The 24041-nt window shown below is 41.4% G+C and overlaps 1 protein-coding gene across 1 annotated transcript in view; it reads right to left on the reverse strand.

Annotated features, from left to right (window-relative positions):
• LOC308290853 (CD5 antigen-like) overlaps window positions 1-23422 on the reverse strand; it is a gene marked incomplete at its 5' end in the record, with an annotated part of 57947 nt that extends 34525 nt beyond the window's left edge. Inside the window, 4 exons of the mRNA XM_080732765.1 lie at window positions 17416-17580; window positions 19797-20126; window positions 21447-21776; window positions 23074-23422. Coding sequence (XP_080588891.1) covers window positions 17416-17580; window positions 19797-20126; window positions 21447-21776; window positions 23074-23422 — 1174 coding nt within the window. The remainder of the gene's footprint in view (window positions 1-17415; window positions 17581-19796; window positions 20127-21446; window positions 21777-23073) is intronic.
• Between the last annotated feature and the right edge of the window lie 619 nt (window positions 23423-24041).

The raw sequence follows: 24041 nt of genomic DNA on the forward strand, positions 1-24041 counted from the left end.
CTTTTTTTCTAGATTTGTTTTGGGGCTTTTATGCCTTTATTGATAGGACAGTAGACTTACAGAAAATGGGGGGAGAGATGGGGAGTGACACGCGGCAAAGGTCGTCCGTATCGGGAATCGAATCCATGCATCCATGTGGCAATGCCTAAGTGGTATGCGCCTGGACCAGTAGGCCAGCGGGCGCCGCGCCATTCACAGTATCTTGCCATACGCTCCTTTCACCATTGAAAAGCAGGTAGAATTAATTATTCTACCTTCTTCTGTATGAGAGTGGATTCCGTCAATGCAGAATGGGAATGGAGACGATTTTTTGAGAAAGCCGCAAATGGCACCCCTTCATTCCCATTGAAATGCATTGGCGGAAGCCACTCTCATAGGTAGAATATTATTCCGGTGTTGCCGACCCCTGAGGAACTATTCTGTTTCTATATCAGCACCATTAGGGTGTGGTGACACCAAACTTTGATTGTTTTGTTATTTTGGAAATCCTTATGGAAACAAACTGCTCTGTTGAAAAGAATTGGCAGAATCCGCCCGCATAGATAAAATCCCAGTTTGGCGGGGCACCCGCTGGCCTACTGGTCCAGGCGCATATCACTAAGGCATTGCCACATAGGCATGGATGCCTAGCGGCGTCGCCGGTTCGATTCCCGATCCAGACGACCTTTGCCGCGTGTCGCTCCCCTTCTCTTTCCCCGTCCTACTGTCCTATCAATAAATAATATTTAAAATTCCAGTTTGATGTGACTGCACCCTCAGGTCAAGGTCACACTGCACTTTTATTCTACCTATGAGGAAGGATACTGACAGTGCATTTCAATAGGAATGGAGAGGTGTGCTGCCATTCGTCTAGTTTAACTGGATCTTGTATCTAGACCGTCGCTAACATTCTCCGTCAAATTTTTATTTTGTTGATGAAATAAATACGTTGATAAATAATACAGTATTTAGTCATAGTTTTTGTTATCATATAGCGTAGTTTTTATTTCTCTTAATTTTCGTCTTTCTAAATTATAGCTGCATTAGAGTTAGAATAGAATTAAAATAAATAAATAAATAAAACAATCCTTTCCCATTGAATGGCAGAATCCGCCCTCATAGGTAGAATAAAAATGTGGTGTGATCATGCCATTGGGTTCTTCATAAACAGGACATTTTTGATGTTGAAATAAAAGCTGTTACTTGCCTTGTGAGGCCACCCAGTCGGGGGCCGCTGTGCAGATGAGGAGGAGGAGGAGGGACCACATTGTCACTGTAGCTCACCACTACAGAGTGACAAAGATACTGTATGTCACCACAGTGCTTTATAAGGTGCCTTGCTTTGGGGAGGGAGGTGGGGTGGGCTAAGCAGGTTTCAGGGGGATTTCCTTAGAGAATATGGTAATAATTGAATAATTAGTCAGTGATTGGTTTGTCCATATTTCACAAAAAGGACAGTCATCGGATAGATAATATTCGCTCACTTATTTTACCTGGTGACACCGATTCTGTTTAACCCCTTCACAGCATGAAGAGTAATAATAATAATCTTTATTGTCCCCGAAGGGATATTTGTCTTCACAATTCTGTTCAAAAACAACAAACAAAACAACATCACATAACCATATAACACAAAACAACATATCAAAAAGACAAATCATGAGGTCCCCACTGTACACAGGAATCCATCCTATCAACAAGGGCGAAGCAGTTTGTTTAGTGCAGTGATGTCTGAGGGGACAAAAATGAACCTTGTGCTTAAACTTCAAAGTCTGTGTCTTCCCCCCGATGGCATGAGGTCGAAGTAGCGATACAGAGGATGATCAGATGATCTTGGAAACAATACGGGTAATACTTTAAAGTTTGTTTCTGTTAGGCATGGACAGTATAGTGAAGAAACATGCTGAGCAATACAACAGAACGGGTTGAATAATGCAATGATGAGGGGCAACAGATAGTGATCTTAACCTACGGATTACATGAAGTCTTTGCTGAAAACATTTATGGATAGATGTAATGTGATGATCAAAGTCATCAAACTTAAATGTGTTGTCCAAAGTGAGTCCAATAAGATATACGTGAAACTGTCAACCTGTTCTACTGTTTTACCATGAATGAGGACTGGAGTGGATTAAGACCAGTGTGGGTTGTTTGAATGACCAATTATGTTGTCCACATTCAACTCTAGATGTCAGTTGTCATGAAGCAGTCCCAGAATGCCAGTGTCATCACAGCATTTAAAGTATGTGATGTTGGTGGGTGAAGGGCTAATACAGTCATTGGTGTATAATGTGTAGAGGAAAGGGACTGAGGACACAACCCTGAGGCACCTGTGTTGGTAATAACTGTTGAGGAGAATGATGAACCTGCTTTAACGGTTTGTGGTCTATCACTCAAAATGTTGTGAATCCAGTGGATGAGGACTGGAGTGGAGGAATGCTGAGGTGGTGCAGTTTCTTAATCATGTGATGGCGTTGGATGGTGTTGAAGGCAGAACTAAAAATCAACCAAAGCAATAGTGATAAATCCAGGTGTTGGAGAAGGGAAATGAAGGAGGCATGACACAGCATTCTCTGTCCCCTAGAGCTCTTGGCCCTGAAGGCGAACTGAGCTGTGACCTGACAGTACTGACAGCTGGCAGTACTGTATGATGTTCAATATCAGTCTTTCCAGGAGTTTCATCACTATTGATGTTAGTGCAACACCAACAGGTCTATAGTGGTTAGGTTCTGAGGGGGGAGGGGGGGTATCGGTATGATGGTGTATGTTTTCCAGAGGGTGGGTACAGATGCTGTCCTGTAGGATTCAGAGAAGATGGAATGAAGGATGGAGGAAAAGCTCCATGGCACAGAGCTTGAGCACCGCCTTTGCAGAGATGCCATCCGGCCTGCATGGCACCTTGCCAGGTGGTGCACCTGACCAGCAGCTGTCGTACCTCCTCCTGGGTGAAGGGGGGATGCGAAGGCTCCTGAAAGGGGAGGGCTACCAACAGTTCCTCACAGGCACTGTTTATGATGCAGAGTATTTGCAAAGTTGGTAGGATCTGGAGGTGTACAGTTATTTTGTCTTGTCTCACCACCAGTTTGAAATGTAATTTTATTCATTCATGTTCATGTTTCTAAATTCCTGTTCTAAACTATTTTTGTATTTTAACTTGGCTTTATGAATTTCATTCCTAATTTGCTCATAATTATGAATGAAACTTTTTCCACATTTGAGTACACTGAATTACAGCATGGTGCTGCAATTAAGTTACAGTATAATGCATAATAATGCATGTATAATGTTGGAAACATGCAGGTCTCACTCAGGTGTTTGAATAACACACAAAATATATGCTGAAGTAATCATAGAGTAAGCGCAACTGAAATTGACTGGTGGTTTTGCTAGAGAAGCAAGTTAAGCAGAAATAAGGCCACAAACCATGAGGTTAACCACATTTTCCTTCAAGACAGGAACTGATGATAGCACCACTTGTGAAATATAAAACTGCTTACTGCACATGTTTCTCATTTATTCAAAGAAATTCATGCTTCCTGATTTTGAAAACACAAGACATGATGTTAGGTTCAAAGTGACTCTGCAAGGCAGGGGTGTCGTCGTCCATAAGCCAGGCTTGCACCTGACCGCATACCAACATGTAAGGAATTTGGAATTGTTGTCCAGAATTTATCTTTGAAGACAACGCTGGTTATTTTCAGTATACAGGAATGGACAAGAATTGTGTATCTACCATTTATGACGTGATTCAAGTTTAGATTTTGCAAGAATACAGTGATGAGCAAAACCAAGACGATGCAAAATAAAAAACACTTGGTTTCTGAGTGAAATATTTTACATTATTGTACAATCTATCAATAAATATGTAAATACATACATAAGTATAAATGTACAGTCTACAAGTGCATATTCTATATGTGTGAATATAATATACATATTCATATATTATATGAATGAATATTCAGATGATGAACAGTGATAGGCTATGAAATGGCCTTCAACAGCCAATGTCTGGGTAATAATTGTACAATCTATCAACAGTGAATAGGCTATACTGTACATATAGGCCTACTGTATACAGCATATCATTGCTGTCGGGCACAAACCTTTGTTTATATTTTAAAATAGTTAAAATAGCTGATCTGCAAGCTCACAACGTGTTGCGACATGTTGCGAGCTTGCAGATCTGCTATTTTCACCACTTTTGTACAAAACTCTTTTATTTTGAAGTAGGGCTTTCATTTACAAAGAAAACATAACAAATTGAATTGTGGAGATGCAAGGCTTCTTTGCCAAGGGGGGGGCGCTCCTGGTCCCCAATAGGCTATCCACAAGTTTCCAGTGTTCCATGAGCCCTTGCGTGAAAGGTGGGCATAATTTTCTGTTCCTCTTTGTTTTATTCTGACTGGTTGCTGTTGCTGCTGTGACAGCTGAATCTCTTGGTGTTTGTTAAGTGATTTGAATTATCTGTGTGGAAGAGGTGAAGCCCACATTAACACACCCACTTTTCCCCTGTAAACCCCTTGGGAAACTTGTGGACAGAACGGATGAGATGGGTTCACCAGGATAGCATCCAGTGTCTTCCTCATCCTCCCTCCAATCACCTCCACCCGTAACCCACTACATGTTTATGTATGTGGTATTCAATTCATCAACATAAAATAGGATAAAAAAAACATTCAATATCATCGCAAATATAAAACACTATAGTAAAGGTGGGGGTGGGGCTACCTCTGCCTCTGGCCTCCTGAAAGGTGAATTTTCAGGGCAGTTTTAAAGGAAGACAGCGAACTACATGTTTTAATGGAAGGGGTCAAGGAATTCCACGCTTGGGTGGCAGTGTTTTACCCAGAATTTACCCATATTATGGGTGGGTGTTAAAAGTCTTCTCACAGATATCTGCTTCTGTGATTGGTCACCGCTAATAGCCACCTGCAGCTACATGTTTTTATTTATTTATTTATGTTTATTGATTTCTTTTTCACCCATAACACAATATATACACTCACACCCATTCACTCACCCCCACACACACAGCCTACCCCCTGCACATGCCCATTAAAAGTCACCTTGTTTACATAAACATAAAAAATAAAATGAAATACCCAAATAATTAAATAAAAAACAATTCAGATGACATTGTTCACATCATTTTATTTCTTTTATTTATTTTTTATTTATTTTCCTCCTCTCTTTAACCTTATGCACATTATTTTCAAGTATTTGTCTCCACAGCACCCATATACACCTCCCAAAGCTGTTCGAAGTCGTTCTGTCTACCCCCAATTATATAAGTCAGTCTCTCCAGCCCAATAGAGTTCATGAGTTCTCGATGCCACATCCTCAACGTGGGGGCATCAACGTTTTTCCAGCATAATGCCACCACCCTTCTAGCTTGAAGAAGACCAAAATCTAAGATTTTTGTTAGTTTTGCTGGCTGTATAAAGTTCTTCGGATAGATTCCAAGTATACAGAGTTTAGCACTTAGTGGAACTGTGGTTTTAAAGATTCCTGACAGACACTTCATGACTTCATTCCAGAAAACACTCCCACATACAGTGAAATAAAGTACCTTTCTCAGTTGAACACTTAGTACAGACATCTGTGATATTTGCAGACATATGATGTAATTTGACAGGAGTTATGTACATTCTCATTAACCATTTATATTGGAGTAATTTAAACCTTGTATTAATTTTCTGTTTTTGTGCTTCTACACATGCCTGTTTCCACTCTGCGTCATCAATATCTTCCTGAATGTCCAGTTTCCATGAGTTTAATTTATCTGTTGCCGAATCAGTACTATATTCAACTAACAGATTATAATATACAGATATGGAACCACTCCCTTCTGCAGCTACATGTTAGTTTCCGTTGCAAAAATTACATTTAATTATACTTGATTGAACTCATGGGGGAAATACACCCTGTGCTTTTAACACAGGGTAAATATTAAGAGCAGTCGGCAGCTACAGTACCAAGAACAATGTTTTGGGCACTAGTACAGTTACTCAGCTTAGCTTATTTAGATTTTTGAGCAGTGCTAACCTCTCCTACATCTGTATGTATGTCCCACACTTGGCTCATTGGCCAAGCTTCGCAGAATGCTTACTGAAATTAACTCATAAAAGCACAGCTCACTTCACAGTCTGGGTGTGATTTCTTTTCTTTTTTTTTCTTTTTTTTTTTTTTGCTACACCACTTGTGTGATACAGTATAGCTTGATTGTTTAGACCAGTTTTACACAATAGAAAGGGTGGTTAATGAGTGTATTCTAGTTCTGTTTCTGACTCCTGCAGAAGAAGTGTCCCTACTGTATGTTTATTAGAGCTTGTCCCTATCTGAAACTCTTGATGTATCTACCCTTATTTAGCAGGCACATTAGTGAATAATTCATATTTGTATATAAGTTTAATTGGCTAAGTATGCATTTGCCCATATTGTACTTGGGCTACCCATCCTAACCACGGGGAGCATTGGGCAGCTAGAACAAGTAGCCTATACAGTAGAGCAGTTAAGGGTTCAGTGTCTTGTTCAAGGTCAATTTGACATGATGACATGAGGACTCGTACTGGGAACACAGCTGAGGTTCTCTGAAACCACATGTTCCATCAGGCAGGAAATAGTGATCGCACCCTGATGCGACTGTTGAGTTTTAGACGAATTCTTGTGAAATATTTGAATGCTGATTCCGCATTTTGCCTGTAATCTAGAAACCACTTGCACAACAACCTGCACTGGACACGTTTATGACAGTTCCAAATCAACTTAATAAACATGGCTTAAGTAAAAAAATATATATACATATAAATATATAAGGTTTTCACAGGGAAAAAAAGATCCGTCATTTCATTTCACGCAAAATGTTAATAAATAATTCTGTCAGTTATGTAACATAGAATATTAAATAGGATTAAATAGGATTAAACCTTGAAAAATAAAAAGGCCTGTTTTGGTTTAAGTCAGGGCCTATGTAAAAAAGAGAATATTGTGGCCTATAAGTCACATTAGTAATAGTATAATGGCCAATTAGGAGATTATGTAATATATTTTCAAAGGAATTTTATACATTTGAAAACATTCTGCACAATGAACACTTTCTAAGTAGACATTTTGATACCAATACTTTTGTACTTTTACTCAAGAACATTTATTATTCAGCAATTACAATACATTGCAGTATTGATACTTTTACTTAATTAAAAACATGTTGTACTTTTTACACCACTGAATATTGATGGCAGTCCCTTTACACTCAAGGTTGCCAGAGTAAAATCCTCTCTGAGTGAGGGGAAACCTTAATAAAGTGCTCCTTTTTGTTCTCCCCATGTCTCCTAGGGTAGGTACTGTAGGCCTACCCTCACAAAAACATGCAGTAATCCTGGTCTCTATACTATTACTGCCTCCCCCTGGCCAGCTGGGGCACCTGATGGAGGGGAAAGGAACTGGTTGCAATAACGTGTTCCTTCCATGTGCTATACGTCCAACCTGGGAAACTCCCTGTCTCCCCATGTCAGGTAAAAAGAAGCGACTTGGACTCCTCATGCATAGAAGGAAGCATGAGGTCAGTCCGTTGTCTCCCCAGGTTGGCAGAGGGAGTGTAGCGCCCAGGATTAAATTATTAGATAATTGAAATCGGGTGAAAAATGGGTTTCTTTAAAGGAGGATCACACTTTGACCGATTTTAACTTGTTTATTTGTAATGTTGTTAATTACAAAAATGTTGCGTTTTGAAATCTGTGTTGCCTTATGCTTTGACTGCTTGGTCCCTCACAAATTAGCCTACTCATGAGTCAACTCGACAGAACAAGACCTGAAAGCAAGGCATGAGCTCGCACGGAGGACTCAATGCCATGGCCAGTGTGTAGAAGTCCAACCTACAATTTTCAATTTAGGCATTTAACAGACAATCTTAAATAGTAATCTAAAAACATAAGTAGATCAAGAACCTATCGTCAGTCTAACAGTAGAATAGGCCTAACTAAAATAATATTAAATTAAATCAAATATCAATCAAAGAATCTATAGCCTAATCTGTACACCGAAGCTATACACACCTAGGATGCCAAGTCAACAATGGCCTGGCATCAAAAACACTATCTAAATTACAGTTTAGCCTTTGCTTAAGCCTGTAGGCTAATGTCATCGAGGTTAGGCAACCTCCCATCAAGTTCAACTTCTCTGCAAATGAATAGTCAGTTCGTCTATATCAGTGGTTCTCCCATTTTCATGTCAACTTGACAAGGAACCCCAAATTATTAAGTATTTGGCCACAGACCCCCATCTAATATGTATTCGTCAGATTTGTGTTAAAACATATCCAATTTCTTTTCTAGATATTTTGAAAAGAACAGATGTACTAGCTCACCAAGCTTCATGACATGTTATAAGCTTAATATATTTTCAAGCAGCCGTTATATTTATTTATGATTCCTAAATATAATAGCACATAAAAATGCTGCAGATATATTACATACACATCCAAACAATTGTGTGAAGGTGAATGTAAGCCAGTAGATGGCAGACACAGTCCACTGCTTGAAATAAGCAGTGCAAAGAGGAGCAGATGCCATTCAATTCCATTTACATTGGAATGAATGACAGTGACCAGTTGTAGCAAGTTCTAGCAACCATTGTGAGAGAAGGGGGCTGGGGGTATTTTTATATTGTATATATCTTTTAAAGACAGGAAAGAGTACAGAAGATAATGAATACAATAAGCTACAACATTATTACATTAGAGTTCCAGTTTGTTCATTTTGTAAGGCCTGCCCTACAGTGTCTGTTTTAAGGTGGTTGCTTGAACATTTCATTTGGGTTTCTATAGGTTGTAGCTGACAAAGGCACGCTGCTAGCCTATACAGTACCTCCCAAATACCTCTCCTACCCTAACCTCGCCTACCAGGCTTTCGTTCACTACAGGCCGCTTGGTTTCCGCCGAAAGTGCGGAAACCACTAGAAGAAGCGGCGTCGCTTTGATTTGGTTCCCCCCATTTGTTTCCCCAATCCCTTTTGAAATGCTTTGTAGTCTTGCCAGTTGCTACGAGTTGGACTAAAAGATGCATATACCAATGACATTTCTCAAAAGCAAAACTACTCTGCATCGAGGAGTTTATTAGGTAGGCCCTAAAAGTATGTCCTTGAGCGCAGGGGAATTATTTTGGGTTAAAACTGAATCCGGTTTGATAGTTCCGGCAAATTGTACAAACGTGTTGTGGTTTACGCTCCAGACCGGTTACAACCCCGAAAAGTGAAGTGATCCCAGACTACTCCTACCCTACCCATGTCCTTAGCATTATAGTTCACCAGTCGGTGCTTTGGAGAAAGTTTGACCACATGCACAGAGAAAGACACCCTAAGTGGAATGTTGCAGTATTATAGCCACACACATTTTGGAAGACAGTCAAAATAGCTAAATGGAATGGGATCAAAAAAATCTCACGTACAAAGTGTGTGCAACGTTTAACACTGGTCGATCCAACAGTGCCGGAGATTAGCTGTTCACAGACAGATGGACACATTGGCAGACAGACAGGAGCGAAAACATAGTCTTCGACCGGACTGGTGGAGACAAGGAATTCAGAATGTCCGCTATTTAATTCATCATATGAGAAAATATATAGGATTCATTGTTAAAGTGTATTCCTAGCCAAAAAGTTGAGCTGGACTTTTGGCTTTTTGAACAAAACCCTTACAGTATCCTCATGAAGTACAGTAAACCTCTCCTCCTGGCATTCAGAATCACTTCCAAGGCTTTCTCTCTAATGGTCATCTCCATTTAACATGACACTTATTCTATGTGACATAATGTACTGTACCGTTCCATCGGAGAGGTGAGAGAAAGAGTAGAGATTCATTTGGGGAGCCATGCGTGAAGCCATACATGTACACCCAGTCATTAGGACTGTGAAAAGGGAATGCTCTGGCTTACTCTCTCCTCCTCTTACCATACAGGTGTGAGTGATTTCCATTGAACAATGCATTTGAAGTGCGTTTTGATGTCTGCTTCATCCATTATGGAACAGGTAACATTTTCTTCTGACAGCAGCACCCGATACACCTCCATGGAGACGGGTCACGTAAATAGACCCTCTGCGCACTGTCATTATCTGTTCTCTGCTTTCTCTTATAGCTCCTAGTCCCCCTGCAACAATCAGCTCTATTTCATCCATCCCCATCTCTCTCTGTGCCGCCCTAGCCACCTGCTCGCAGAATCTTCCATCGGCAGGCCGGGTGGCTATAGGAAGAATCACAGCAGACACAAGGCAAAGACACACAGGACACGTGGGGTCAGACAGCAAGTCAAAATAGTTTATTATAGAATAGAATTCATAGTCGAGGCGCTACCTCACATTTAGTATAGGCACTGAACTACTGCACTGGAGTCACAGCCACACACGCCTTTTTCTCGCTCAGCAAACCCAAGCCTGCAAGTCACATTTGACTAAGTTGACAACACAGCCGGCTGGTCTGTAAATAGAACCGATTTAGACCCCCTATTCGGCTTGTGGAACCTGGGTTGCCCCTTTTTAAATATTAAGTCTACATCGTGGCATTTTGTGGTACCAGTGTGACTTGCGGGCTTTGGTGAGGTGAGGAGTCTTTCCTGTGTACAGTACACCACTTTTTATTCCACCACCAGAGCATCCCAATTTGTTCCAGTTGTCCAGTCTGACACTGGAATCAGACTCATGAGAAGAAAGTAGTACCCATTCTAGATGGGGAGTCACCATAAATAGGACCCATTACAGGTCCCAAACATTGTATAATATTAATATATTCAAGTGGGCGGAGAACAACATGACATGCCTGTAACCCCCGCAAGTCAACTCTGTCTATCTGAGCAGATTAAGGAATAAAATATTCCTTATTAAGATTCTGTATCTTTACTACCCTTACTACAAATGGTAAGAAAGTTCTGTATTTGTGAAGAAGAATCACTTAGCGTTGTAGCAAAACACAATTTGTTGATTCCAATGCTGACTGAGTGAGCAGGTGTGAATTAAGATCTGATGATTAAGTATGATGTTTGTATGTGTGTGTGTGTGTGTGTGTGTGTGTGTGTGTGTGTGTGTGTGTGTGTGTGTGTGTGCGTGTGCGTGTGCGTGTGCGTGTGCGTGTGCGTGTGTGTGTGTGTGTGTGTGTGTGAATTTGTGAGATGTGCCTTTACATATAATAATGTGCTTGATAACAAACATACACTTCAGTGTATTAGTAATAAAAGTATAAATCCATGTTAAAACTCTTACACCTCTCCAAACACAAGCTAGTGTGTTATTCACCTGAATAAGCTGAGCCATTCATTTCATGCGATCAAGTCACCTATTTTCCACCAAACCTTCTGGTATATTCCACCAAGTATTGAGCACGTGGCGGACGGTGCCTGCGCATTTCAATCATAAAGCATGTCGGAGCACGAGCCCATGCATCACCGGGTTTTCACCATGTTAATCACCAAAGCGAAACAGCACAGTACAGCATGGGAGACACATCACACCTACTGTAGAGAGGAACTGTAGGGGCTGCGTTTTCCAACATGTCTCTCCAAACTATTTTCACTCAACAATGGTGGTACTGTAGCAGCTTCATAGACAGTCATGTAAAGGAGCTGTACACAATTCGCTGAGACACCCGGCCAAACAACAGTGGATCAAGTTTCACAACTACCACCAATTTACTGGTAAGACCATGTCACCACGAAGACAACTTCAAAGCAGAGAGAAACGCTGCCACAGATTTTGTAAAAAGAATGCTGCATTTCATACCAAGAACAGACACTTTGGGAAACTCAGACCAATTCTGGACTACACCACAAAGAACCTGTCACCTCACTTCTCAATCCACAACACTCACGAACTGGAGGGTTAAACAGCAAACAAATAAGAACAAATATTAATAAACATAAATCATTTTTTATGGAGGGGAATGCTAGATTAATACACTGAGGGCATGTTTGAGAAGTTCTATGTGACTACAATGTTTAGGCAGAGAAGACAAGACATAATATAAAGTACGAACTAATATAAAAAACGAATACATCTATGCTACCTGCGGGCACCAAAACAGTTTGTCGGAACTGTACCTCGTAGGACCCTTCCCCGCACAAAAAAACAAGATTGCAAGGATTTCTATGGTCGAAAAAAAGACAGTTCTGAAATGGTCATTGAATTAACAGGTGTGTGCTGTACAATACATGGAACAGTACAATTTCAATATCTTTTCACCCAGGTTTTTTTTTACTCTTATGAAAGCACGTTCACTGTTGTATCAGAACCTGAGTCTTATGTTCTGCACAGGATGGTACAGCAGGTGTCTAGTAAAAAGTTAAAACATTTACTGTGTAGGTCAGTGATTCTCTAGCCTTGCGTAGCCAAACTAATCTGCCATTCCAAAGATAAATTGCCCTTGGTAGATTATGTCTGGCCCCTGGGCCCCCTGGTTATTAAAATATTTCATGGCTCACAAGTTGTGAGGAACCAACCAGGGGCCCAGCACGCAAATGTAGGGCAGGCGTATCACCCTTGCGCTGCTCTGATTGGTTGTAGGCTAACCAATACAGTCTGTTTGAATCTTTTTGTAACCGCCCCTTGGGGAAAAGGGGCGTAGTGATGTTGTCCGGCTATGTGAGGCTATAGTGATTCTCAACCTTTTTCAATTTCAAGGAGAACCAGTTTGATATGCATTAGGCCTTGCACCCCCATGTGATATGATTTCTATTTCTGAGCCCCCAATGTATTCTGTAAAATGTAACTCTGGGAGTACAGTATACACATTGTAAAAATGAATGGTTTTAAATGATGGATCCTAACCATCGATCATTTAGCTGAGGACCCCCTGGAACCAACGCCATGGCTAAGATAAACTTGCTTACAATTCAGCACAGAGCTTGGTACAACTGTTGTGTGTACACTGTAACACCACAGGTCCTTAAAGCACATCAGTGCTGTGCCGCTATGTTATTGCAACATGCAAAATCTGTCCATGGTCTCAAATTGGGGGAATCGATGGGTGGGTGGGTGGGGTCATTATGCATGCATGTGTATCATCCACTATCAAAAACCGTTTTAAAAATGCAGCAGCATGCAACTTAACTGTAGAGGTGTCCATCACCATTCTGTGTTCATAAGTGTTGTAAAAAGCAATGGGTTTTTATGGGCCAAAGCACCGTTTTACTGTCTGCTGACCTGTCATGTCAGTAACCAGAATTCTTTTTAAAAAGATGGATTTACACAACCTTTTCTCTCTTGCTTTTGGGCAAGAAATGGTTCAAAGTTCTTTGAGATCAAGAAAGCCAGAACAGAGAGGGAGAGAGAGAGAGAGAGAGAGAGAGAGAGAGAGAGAGAGAGAGAGAGAGAGAGAGAGAGAGAGAGAGAGAGAGAGAGAGTCGAGAGAAATAAAAACTTGAAAAGACCTTTAACGTCTTGAGGGACAGATGGAGAAACCTGTACATCCCGCTCAGGCAGGATGAGTCTCACACACATTCTTAACTGCACTTGATTCAGATGAATTGTCACAAATCGAGTCACAGTCAATAAACCAGCAGGGCTTTCATTCACATCCTTCCATATGTCCCCAAGCCTTTGTGGTTGTTGCCAGACACATACATGCATGCAAATGAGTTTGCATGCGAGAACATTCACACTCGGCTGACATGAATGAGAGGAGCTATACATGTGTGTTAGGGTGTGCAGTATTTGTTCCTGTCATTTTGGATTTTACACCAGTTGATGGGGACAAATCTATGTGGAATTTGATTTTCATGAGGTTAGGGTTGCAGTAAGGGCCAGGGATATGGAATACATATCAATGAAATGTCCCCAAAGGTTTGCAAAACCAACATGTGTGTACACTACTACACACATGGCTGTGTGTAATGAGTTTATACATCGCCCACCCAACACAGCGCAGAGCAGTGCCAGAAATAACCAACTGGCAACTGGCATCTGATGTGAGCTCACAAACCTTTCACTCTCACAGGAATAGTCTTTTGCCTCTATCAACACAATGTTCCAGATAAGCACACCAGTACATGTACACTGAGCTGAATCAAAATGAGCCCACAATCACACACGCTGGTGTGTGATTGTCTCCTGGTGAGGCGGGGGTCTTTGAACACTACAGAACATGGAGGTGAGGTGACCGAGGGCCGACAGTACAGGGATTTCTCCGGTCATAGAAAATGGGAGGGGCTGCTGGTGACTGGTCTCTCAAGTAGTGAGCACACTTTACTACGGGACGTTTTTTGTTGTTGCCATGGTAGTAGTGGTGCCGGGTGCCGCTGGGGCTATTCACAGAGTTGACAAGTGCCAGGGCCTCCCCACCATGTTTTGCATCACACATGCATCGCTGTGAAAGACCCACATACACAACATACTGTACCCCAGAATGTCACTGTCTAAGATGCACCTAAAGTGTCCCTCTAAGGCAGAGCTGGGCATTGTGCGGCCCGGGGGCCGTATGTGGCCCTTTGGTTCACTCTGACCGGCCCTTGTAAGGTTAATGGCAAATTACAAAATAAACACATTTTCAAATTTTACCTCATGCATGGAATAAAGGTGCATTTATTTTATTTTTATTTATTTTTTTAAATTTTTATCCCACGATTTTTGTAACCCATTTTTTCACCCGGTGCCAATTGCCTAAGCTGTAATCCTGGGCTCTACTCTCCCTCCGCCAACCTGGGGAGGGCCCCGAACTGAGCTCATGCTTCCTTCAATGCATGAGGAGTGAGCAGGCCGCTTCTTATCACCTGACAGGGGGAGCTTCCCCGGTTGGACGTAGCGCGTGGAAGGAACACGTTATTCCAACCAGTTCCATTCCCCTCCATCAGGCGCCCCGGCTGGCCAGGGGGAGGCATTATAGAGACCAGGATTACTGCATGTTTTTGTGAGGGTATCTACCCTAGGAGACACGGGGAGAACATGCAAACTCCACACAGAAAGGCCCTTTTGCCAACCCCACCTAGGGTGTGGGCACTGATGACGCGGAGGAGGGAACACGCCCCCAGCACCCACAGTGTCCCCCGGCGGGAATCGAACCCAGGACCTTCTAGCTGTGAGGCGACAGCACTACTGACTGCGCCACCGTGCCCCCCATTTATTTTATTTTTAAGTTTTTTTATTCATGTACATATGGACGCAATGCGTACATCAGCACGTGTGCGTGATCATTGGATGTTGTCTCAATAACAAGCAGGTGGTCAGACTGGTCACAAGTACCCATGCATCAAAAATAAAGTGTCTAAAAAAAGAAATGTTGATGTCGAATGCCGACTCCGCCAATGACAAACAGCATGGTGGGCGTCTGCAGGGCTGATGAGGAGCAGCGGGCTGTAGGCAGGGGGGCCACATACTCCCAGCGACGTTTCACAGGGTTGTAGCTCTCCACCAAGCCCAAGGGGGATGGCTCGTTACCTGCAAAAAAGGGAAGAGAGTACTGTAAGTAAACGTATCAATACTGCAGTGTTGAAATACTCTGTTTGGGTACGGTCACAGCTGATTCTGCACAAGCAGAATCATGGAGCAGGTTTTTTGAGAAATTTGCGGATTTCTCCAAAAGTCTGCTCCGTTCCCATGGGCTGAAGTGGTTAATGTATGTTTTGTAATAATAATCAAAATCTCCAAAGTAACGAGTAACTAAAGTTTTCAAATAAAAGTGAAAGTACAATATTTGACTCTGAGATGTAGTGGAGTAGACATAAAAGTATTTGAAAAAGTAAATAATCAAGTAAAGTACGAATACCTCAAAATCTTACTTAAGTACAGTTAGTGTACTTAGTTACTAAGTTAAAAAGTGGCATTCTAAATTAAAATACTATTTGCCAATCCAAATAAAGAGGGGTCATTACCCTGCTCGCAGCAATGCTTGTCAGGATATTGAATCAGTCCTCTCAGTTTGATAGGAGAATAGGTCTTAGAGGCTTAATGTTGGTTAGACGAAGGCGTCTTCCTCCTACCATTAGCTCCAAGTACTTACAGTACGCGCATGGGCAGGTCATTATAGGCGAACATTTTCAAACCTTTCTTTTTTAATAGGGAAAGTTTTTTCTGAAATGTTCTGCTCTGAACATTGACGCTCATGAATCTCTTAGCTGGGCGTTTTACCCAAGGAAAGAGAGAGAGAGAGAGAGAGAGAGAGAGAGAGAGAGAGAGAGAGAGAGAGAGAGAGAGAGAGAGAGAGAGAGAGAGAGAGAGAACTTTTGACACGGTTCATTTAGTAACCATAGTGAAAACCAATCTGATCTGTACACAGTCTGTTTTGTGAGGATAGTTAAGAAGATGTGTGTTGATTGTTTGCATGGTTGATTATTTGTTGTAGTTAAATTAGTATAACACAGCAGGGGGTATTTCACGAAAGTAGAATAAAGGATTTAAGCCAAATCCAGACTTGACAAAGCCTCCTCCGTATAGCCTGGTTTATTCCGTTCCACTAAAGCCAAGCCAAGGGCATGGGCTTTTCCTTGAAAAGCCCATGCAGTCGAGCGTCGATTCCTTGATCGTGACCAATCACGTCACCGAAGAACAGAGCAGATGTCCTATTTCAAGTTCTCAAATGTAGGAAAATCTTTAAAAAAATAGCAGATCTACAAGCTCAGAATGCTTTGCATTGTGAGCTTGTAAATGTACAAAGTAACTAGTAACTTAATTTGTCAAATAAATGTAGTGGAGTAGAAGTACAATATTTGGAGCTGAGATGTATAGTGGAGGAATACTTGGAAAGTACAAATACCTCAAGATTATACTTATGTACAATACTTGAGTAAATGTGCACTTTAAGTAAACTTTGAGACATGGTTTCAGTTGACTTAGCACTGTAGTGGCAAAATGGTGATGGTTGTGTTTTTGTCGCAGACTTCTGGAGTTGATTAAACATTAGGAGTTATCTCTATGTCTCTACAATGACATATCACACGAGTCATATGATTCATGATTTATTCACTATTTCAGTAAATCCTATAATTAAATTCATTATATGTTGGATTTTGTATTTCATGTTATTGCAAGTTAATTAAAATGAATCTATATCCTAACATGTGTTGAATTAACTGTGGAAAAAGTAATTTGTTTACAATTGGAGTCATTGGACTAACAGCTATTTCACAAAACTTGAACAAAATGGCACTGGATTAAATAATCTTGGCTGTTAGCCTGGTCCAGAGCAGGCTAGCTTCACAGCTTAATCTCCATGGTAATTTACCGGTATGTGAAATAACTTTCATGGAACCGAGTGCAGGCTTATCATATCCTGGCGAGGCTAATCTGCCAAGATAATTCTGCTTTCATGAAACCGATTGAGCTCTGATCCAGGCTATTTTAAGCCAGGATAGCTGATAAATCCAGGCTTTATCCCTAATCTAGGTTTCGTGAAACGGGCCCGCTCCAGGTTTGGCTCACCCCTCTTTGTCAGGTTCCAGGTAATCCTGGTCCTGGTCCTCACCCCCCATAAGCTCTCCAGGTGGGGGGACAGTGTGGTCCTCACCCCCCATAAGCTCTCCAGGTGGGGGGACAGTGTGGACCTCAGCTGTCGTCACTGTGATGTCAGGGACTGTGCCCACGTCGTCATACTCCTCCTGTGGATCCTCCACCTCATAGGTCACAGTATCTGTACATAGATAAACATAAATATAAACAAACACAGTATCTATACCATACATGGGCAACTGGTGGCCCAGGGGTCACATGCGGCCCCCACCTTCACTTAATGCGGCCCGCAGGTTAATATCAGAATACTGATATTATTGAGTTCTGCTGTTACAATTCCAAACATGCAAACATGACCCGCTTTAATTACTCTATATTAGTAGTTGAATGACTAGTATAGTATTATCCTCTTTTTTATGTCCAATGTATTTGTATTTAATTTCATAAAGTTAACATAAGTATAACTCTAAATACATTGGAAATTAAATAAAAATGTTACATTTCAGGATTCCAATGAAAAAAATAACAAAAGATAATTCAGGATTCCAATTCAAAAGTAGGAAAAATAGCAAATCTACAAGCTCAAAACGTGACGCGTGACGCGTTTTGAGCTTGTAGATCGGTTATTTTTGCTACTCTTACTGGAGATAAGAGGTTTTTGCTCGACAGAAACAATTTGCCAAGGGATGTGGCCCTCTGCAGTTAGTGTGGAAATATAGTGTCCATCTCTATCATCAAAGTTGCCCACCCCTGATCTATACACAGTACACACACACACACACACACACACACAGTACACACACACACACACACACACACACACACACACACACACACACACACACACACACACACACACACACACACACACACACACACACACACACACACACACTCATGCACACATAATGACTTCTGAGTATTTTTGTTTATTTTGTGTTTTGATAGTTGGTGTATGTTTTAGTTTGTGTGGAGTTTGTTTATCTTGATAGTTATTCCAGATATTGTGATTTTGTGCGTCTGATGTTTGCTGAAAACTTAGAAAATCTTAAAATATTAATTATAAAAAGTAAGACATCATAGAGCACAGAACAGCATTGATTTATGTTATTTTTATTTCCTTTCTCTTATTTGTAGAAAAGATTGAAATGAGTTTGGATGGTTTTAAATGTCACGGAGCGGTCCAATTCAACAAAACTGAGGAAAATTCTCAATACTATGTTTGTTCTGACAACTGGGGTAAGAGTTACACTACCTGCATCCATGCATTGATGTGTTTATAAGTTTCCTTTAATTTCCATGAATCATCCCATTTGTTATCAGACATTTTCTTGATACTTAGATCATTTAGGGGCCTTTGACCGATACTTTCAACTGAAATGAGTACAGTACTACTAGTAGAGTAGTACTGTGGCCGAATAAGTAGGCCTACTAGAAGCAGTAGTATTATCATAAGTAGCACTATCAGTGAAAGCGGAAGTGATAGTATTCACCTTATATAGGCTACATCAGTAATTAGTTTCCTCTGGCTTAAAGGAAAGGAGCAAGCTGACCTTGTGTGTGCAAGAATCTCAATTGTGGTGACGCAAAATATCTGCCTAGAAAAATGCAACCGCCAAAGGGATTCAAAACTTCACCAAAAAAGAAAATTGATTGTACAAAGTCTACAGACACCAACAAAGAGGATCATCTGTGGCAGTGTGCCCCTCAGGATGCCAATGCATGCAAACCTGCTTTTGTCACATGTAAAGGTATGTTTGTTTACTTCACTTTAGTCAGCATGGCTGTGAGAGTTGCATTACACAGACAGAAATGCACACACACACACACACACACGCACAGGCACAGGCACAGGCACGCGCGCACACACACACACACACACACACACACACACACACACACACACACACACACACACACACACACACACACACACACACACACACACACACACAGACACAGACACACGGAAGATAACATTTATTTGCGCACGGCTCAATGAACGTATAAATGTTTGATGTTCAATGTTGATTGATGTTAAACAGGTCACCCCATGTTACGACTGGAAGATGGAGACAATGCCTGTTCTGGAAAGGTGTCAGTGATGGAGGATGGTGGCCAAAAACACAGTGTGTGTGTGTGTGTGTGTGTGTGTGTGTGTGTGTGTGTGTGTGTGTGTGTGTGTGTGTGTGTGTGTGTGTGTGTGTGTGTGTGTGTGTGTGTGTGCGTGTGTGTGTGTGTGTGTGTGTGTGTGTGTGTGTGTGCACGCACGTGTGCGTGCGTGCGTGCGTGCGTGTGTGTCACTTACTTGGTCATCCTCGCAAGCGAAGGACAAACATGATGTGTGTGAGTGAATGACGAAGTGATAATATTAATGATGCTGAGGTGTGGTCTTACCTGAACATTTAATCCATCTCACTGTGTCCTGGTGGTATTTACTGACATCCCAGCCTCTGAAGTTGGGACACTCCCACAGCTGTTTCTCATTCCCAGTGCAGCTCACATCATTGATCCAGACCTTTTTAGGTATATTGGGTATATCACTTCTCATTCTATAGACATGATCAACCTGGTGGACAGCCGTTCCACAGCCAATGCTCTTACAGACCACGTCTTCGTTGTTACGGTTCCAGTTGTCATCTCCAACAATTCCCCACTCCTTGTCATGACGTATTTGAATGTAGCCTTCACACGGGTTGTCACCACCTTTAAGGATCAGCCTGTCACCTGCATGGTGACACTTCATGTTAAATGTACAGCATATTGACTTGGAATGAAGGTTATTATAATTTTGCATTAATACACAACCCGGTGCAGTCACACAAAACTTTTATTCTGCCAATGAGGACGGATTCTGACAGTTCTTTTCATTGGGAATGGAGCAATGAAAACCAAAAGAAAAAAAAAGAAAGAAAAAAACCTCCGTAGCATTGCTGTAAATGTATTTCACTTAAGAAAAAAAGAAAAAGAAGAAATAATCATCTCTATAATATTTCCCCATAAGTAATTTAACGATGCTACTGTATAATATTCACTTGAAATGATTTCAATACAAAGATGTGTGAGGGTGGAGTCACAGCACAGTTTAATTCTACAGTACCTACAGTATGAGGGCAGACTCTGACAATGCTTTTCAATGGGAATTGAATGGTTTCTTGCCATTGATTGATTGATTGATTGAAGAGTTTATTAGCAGTTTGCAATAGAAAAAAGTACGGTTTCATCCTACTTTGTAGGATAATATCAATTACAAAAGCAAAAAAAGGGGACAAAAAAAAGGGGGTAGAAACATGGACTTAGTTTAATACAAGTCTCGAGTTGCAGCTGCCTGAACGTGACTTTTCATATCAATTTTGAAGGAGGCTAGGGATTTGCTCTCGTTTAAGGCTTGCGGAAGGGCGTTCCACATGTGGGTGGTATAGCTGGAGAACGATTTAGAGCCTTTTATTGCGACCGTAGGGAGCTACTTACTGTAGAAACCTCCACCGGCTGTCCGTGGGTCAGTGAGTCAGTGAGTCAGTGAGTCAGTGAGTCAGTCACACTTTTGCCCTGCTCATATCTCCACAACCGTTGCCCCCATACATGCCAAAATTTGCACACACACTCCTTGACTGCCAAACTACAACCTCCAAGGACCCACACACACAGACACAGACACACGGAAGATAACATTTATTTGCGCACGGCTCAATGAACGTATAAATGTTTGATGTTCAATGTTGATTGATGTTAAACAGGTCACCCCATGTTACGACTGGAAGATGGAGACAATGCCTGTTCTGGAAAGGTGTCAGTGATGGAGGGGATGGTGGCCAAAAACACAGTGTGTGTGTGTGTGTGTGTGTGTGTGTGTGTGTGTGTGTGTGTGTGTGTGTGTGTGTGTGTGTGTGTGTGTGTGTGTGTGTGTGTGTGTGTGTGCACGCACGTGTGTGTGCGTGCGTGCGTGTGTGTCACTTACTTGGTCATCCTCGCAAGCGAAGGACAAACATGATGTGTGTGAGTGAATGACGAAGTGATAATATTAATAATGCTGAGGTGTGGTCTTACCTGAACATTTAATCCATCTCACTGTGTCCTGGTGGTATTTACTGACATCCCAGCCTCTGAAGTTGGGACACTCCCACAGCTGTTTCTCATTCCCAGTGCAGCTCACATCATTGATCCAGACCTTTTTAGGTATATTGGGTATATCACTTCTTATTCTATAGACATGATCAACCTGGTGGACAGCCGTTCCACAGCCAATGCTCTTACAGACCACGTCTTCGTTGTTACGGTTCCAGTTGTCATCTCCAACAATTCCCCACTCCGTGTCATGAAGTATTTGAATGTAGCCCTCACACGGGTTGTCACCACCTTTAAGGATCAGCCTGTCACCTGCATGGTGACACTTCATGTTAAATGTACAGCATATTGACTTGGAATGAAGGTTATTATAATTTTGCATTAATACACAACCCGGTGCAGTCACACAAAACTTTTATTCTGCCAATGAGGACGGATTCTGACAGTTCTTTTCATTGGGAATGGAGCAATGAAAACCAAAAGAAAAAAAAAGAAAGAAAAAAACCTCCGTAGCATTGCTGTAAATGTATTTCACTTAAGAAAAAAAGAAAAAGAAGAAATAATCATCTCTATAATATTTCCCCATAAGTAATTTAACGATGCTACTGTATAATATTCACTTGAAATGATTTCAATACAAAGATGTGTGAGGGTGGAGTCACAGCACAGTTTAATTCTACAGTACCTACAGTATGAGGGCAGACTCTGACAATGCTCTTCAATGGGAATTGAATGGTTTCTTGCCATTGATTGATTGATTGATTGAAGAGTTTATTAGCAGTTTGCAATAGAAAAAAGTACGGTTTCACCCTACTTTACATACTGTAGGATAATATCAATTACAAAAGCAAAAAAAGGGGACAAAAAAAAGGGGGTAGAAACATGGACTTAGTTTAATACAAGTCTCGAGTTGCAGCTGCCTGAACGTGACTTTTCGTATCAATTTTGAAGGAGGCTAGGGATTTGCTCTCGTTTAAGGCTTGCGGAAGGGCGTTCCACATGTGGGTGGTATAGCTGGAGAACGATTTAGAGCCTTTTATTGCGACCGTAGGGAGCTACTTACTGTAGAAACCTCCACCGGCTGTCCGTGGGTCAGTGAGTCAGTGAGTCAGTGAATCAGTCACACTTTTGCCCTGCTCATATCTCCACAACCGTTGCCCCCATCCATGCCAAAATTTGCACACACACTCCTTGACTGCCAAACTACAACCTCCAAGGACCCACACACACAGACACAGACACACGGAAGATAACATTTATTTGCGCACAGCTCAATGAACGTATAAATGTTTGATGTTCAATGTTGATTGATGTTAAACAGGTCACCCCATGTTACGACTGGAAGATGGAGACAATGCCTGTTCTGGAAAGGTGTCAGTGATGGAGGATGGTGGCCAAAAACACAGTGTGTGTGTGTGTGTGTGTGTGTGTGTGTGTGTGTGTGTGTGTGTGTGTGTGTGTGTGTGTGTGTGTGTGTGTGTGTGTGTGTGTGCACGCGCGCGTGCGTACGTGCGTGCGTGCGTGTGTGTCACTTACTTGGTCATCCTCGCAAGCGAAGGACAAACATGATGTGTGTGAGTGAATGAATGATGCTGAGGTGTGGTCTTACCTGAACATTTAATCCATCTCACTGTGTCCTGGTGGTATTTAATGACATCCCAGCCTCTGAAGTTGGGACACTCCCACAGCTGTTTCTCATTCCCAGTGCAGCTCACATCATTGATCCAGACCTTTTTAGGTATATTGGGTATATCACTTCTTATTCTATAGACATGATCAACCTGGTGGACAGCCGTTCCACAGCCAATGCTCTTACAGACCACGTCTTCGTTGTTACGGTTCCAGTTGTCATCTCCAACAATTCCCCACTCCTTGTCATGACGTATTTGAATGTAGCCTTCACACGGGTTGTCACCACCTTTAAGGATCAGCCTGTCACCTGCATGGTGACACTTCATGTTAAATGTACAGCATATTGACTTGGAATGAAGGTTATTATAATTTTGCATTAATACACAACCCGGTGCAGTCACACAAAACTTTTATTCTGCCAATGAGGACGGATTCTGACAGTTCTTTTCATTGGGAATGGAGCAATGAAAACCAAAAGAAAAAAAAGAAAGAAAAAAACCTCTGTAGCATTGCTGTAAATGTATTTCACTTAAGAAAAAAAGAAAAAGAAGAAATAATCATCTCTATAATATTTCCCCATAAGTAATTTAACGATGCTACTGTATAATATTCACTTGAAATGATTTCAATACAAAGATGTGTGAGGGTGGAGTCACAGCACAGTTTAATTCTACAGTACCTACAGTATGAGGGCAGACTCTGACAATGCTTTTCAATGGGAATTGAATGGTTTCTTGCCATTGATTGATTGATTGATTGAAGAGTTTATTAGCAGTTTGCAATAGAAAAAAGTACGGTTTCATCCTACTTTACATACTGTAGGATAATATCAATTACAAAAGCAAAAAAAGGGGACAAAAAAAAGGGGGTAGAAACATGGACTTAGTTTAATACAAGTCTCGAGTTGCAGCTGCCTGAACGTGACTTTTCATATCAATTTTGAAG

Source organism: Nannobrachium achirus, assembly GCF_963921795.1.
Source record: "Nannobrachium achirus genome assembly, chromosome: 9".
Taxonomy (NCBI): domain Eukaryota; kingdom Metazoa; phylum Chordata; class Actinopteri; order Myctophiformes; family Myctophidae; genus Nannobrachium; species Nannobrachium achirus.